The sequence below is a fragment of the Propithecus coquereli genome, unplaced genomic scaffold (assembly GCF_000956105.1).
Source record: "Propithecus coquereli isolate 6110/MARCELLA unplaced genomic scaffold, Pcoq_1.0 Scaffold47, whole genome shotgun sequence".
Taxonomy (NCBI): domain Eukaryota; kingdom Metazoa; phylum Chordata; class Mammalia; order Primates; family Indriidae; genus Propithecus; species Propithecus coquereli.
In genome coordinates this window covers 5,610,696-5,612,880 of record NW_012150507.1, presented here as the reverse complement: position 1 = coordinate 5,612,880, position 2,185 = coordinate 5,610,696, and the positions used below count along the sequence as shown (strand labels likewise).

At 37.0% G+C, this 2,185-nt stretch overlaps 1 protein-coding gene across 1 annotated transcript in view; it reads left to right on the top strand.

Moving 5' to 3' along the window:
• CDC20B (cell division cycle 20B) overlaps positions 1-2,185 on the top strand; it is an 84,512-nt gene that overhangs the window by 55,259 nt on the left and 27,068 nt on the right. Inside the window, exon 5 of the mRNA XM_012655264.1 lies at positions 847-963. Coding sequence (XP_012510718.1) covers positions 847-963 — 117 coding nt within the window. The remainder of the gene's footprint in view (positions 1-846; positions 964-2,185) is intronic.

The window sequence follows — 2,185 nt, the reverse complement described above, 5'->3', positions numbered from 1 at the left end:
CCTGAATATATCTAGTAACCTTGCAGTTCTTCCTATAACTGCAGGTTTTCACAGCTAACACTGAGGCAAGAATTTATGAGTAACAATTTGGTTTCTTGGTTTTCTTGGTACAGCATTATGAAGTTCTCATGCTTTTATCAGAAGCCATCTGGTCATAGACACCACAAATCACCTGAGTGGTCTTGGTTTCTATTGATTGTATCATTCTCAGTTTGATCACAAACCAAGTGGTTGGAGATGAAAAGACAGCAGCCTGTGGTTTGAACTTGGTGGGGTCTTCTGATGAGAACTTAAAACTTAGCAAAACATATAATTCTGACCTCAGATAGTCATGGGTAAAATTAGCCAAAAGTAGTAACTCTATGTGCTCTGGTACAGAAATAGTGAAGGAAATAGCTAAAAATCAATGTATCAATAAATATTTATTGACAAAGACTCAGAGTAGGGCTTAGGTATACCAGGTGAATGTGGATGTGATAGACATATGGAAATGCAAAATTCACTTTGGTATTAAAAGTGTCAAATGAGGGAATAAATATTCAAAGCATCATGTAGTATCTCTGTGTGCTCCCCACAAGATCTGTCATCTACATTTAGGTCTGGCATTCATGTGCTTTTTATTAGAAAGTTCCATGAGTAAGTTTTTAATATTCTTTTTAAAATTAATACTGGAATGTTCTTCATTGCCTTTCTTCTCTTGCTCTTGATACTACAGTTGTATCATGATGACCACTTTTTTCCCCACATAATTAATCTTTGTCAATCAATGTTATTTCTTAATACCCACAGGATTAATATTATATTTTCAGGATTATAGAGATGTGTAGAAGTGTTTGTGTCTTGTAGGCTGCAGAGATGGAGTCAGAGATGGATCCTTCTATCTTAAAAGGTTCAGTGATGTAAAGTATTCCATGATCCCACCAGAGGTGAAGATTCATCTTACTGGTCTTCGAAATGACTACTGTAAGTTATCATTTAGATTGTGAATTGAAAATTTGAAATGACAAAATACATCCTGTGCTCTGGCATAAACTTGAAATTTGATTATGGAAGAACCAGATAGTCTTCATGCCTCATGTCCAGATAGTGTACCACACAAACATGATTGATGTAGTTGGTTTTTCCTTGAGTAACTTTCATGTTCAGGCATGAGTATTAATGTTGGTAGGGCATGAGAAATATACATTTTGTGTTACTGTATTAGAATGAACTGTACTAACAGTGGCCTCTTCTTATATATACATTTTAAACATGGGTAAATCTAATCAAACAACCACATTGGGTCTGCTTATCAGGTGCCTAACTTGTAATCTAGTTTGGAAGACAGGACTAACCCACATGGAACCAATACCAACATGCCAATGTAGAATATAAATAATGGATTATTCATATTACTGCAAGGGGCTTAGTGAACTCTGGGGTTGTCCAGAAAGACTTCATGGAGATATGCAGACTTAAGCTGGGTCTTGAAAGATTGGTAGGACTTAGGAGGGTGGACAGGAGAAGGAAGATCATTTTTGGTATTGTTAATAGCATGAGTAAGGCAAGATGCTGGTAATTAATGATAATTAATGACAATGAAGAGGAAACATTGGAGACTGGTAAAGAAATAGGTGGATACAGATTATGAAGAGATTCAAATTTAGAAATTTTATTTGTCCTGGTAGTTGTCGACTAAGAGAAACATAAAAGGAAAATTCATGGCAGAGTATGCAGAATGTGTTTAGTAGGAACAAGCTTTCTAAGAGGAAGGGATTATTTTCCCTTCATAAAGAAAAATATCTGGAATGAGAAATGAATTTAAGATTATTCCAAGTTTTTGAAGTAGGAGAAGAGTGGTGTCACTGGGAAGACAGGTTAGCAGAGCAGGTGGTTTGGGGAGGGAAGACTGTTCTTGGAATATTAAATTAAAGGAGACAATGAGACCCGGAATAGGTTTGGCAGATCATTAGAAATGAAGTTGGTAATTGAAAGAGAGGGTGTACTAGTATGTAGGTTAGATGATTATAGGTGAAGTCAGGAGCCAGTGTGAGCTCTCTGGGTGAGGGGGAGAGAAGCAGAGGGAAAGGGCCTGAGCTCTGTGGAACATCAGAGGAATAAGCAGGAAAAAGCAAAACCACTAAAGGGAACAGTTCTCTACCTACCCATACAGCTCCTTCTCCAGGAGAATTTATTCTTATGGCCA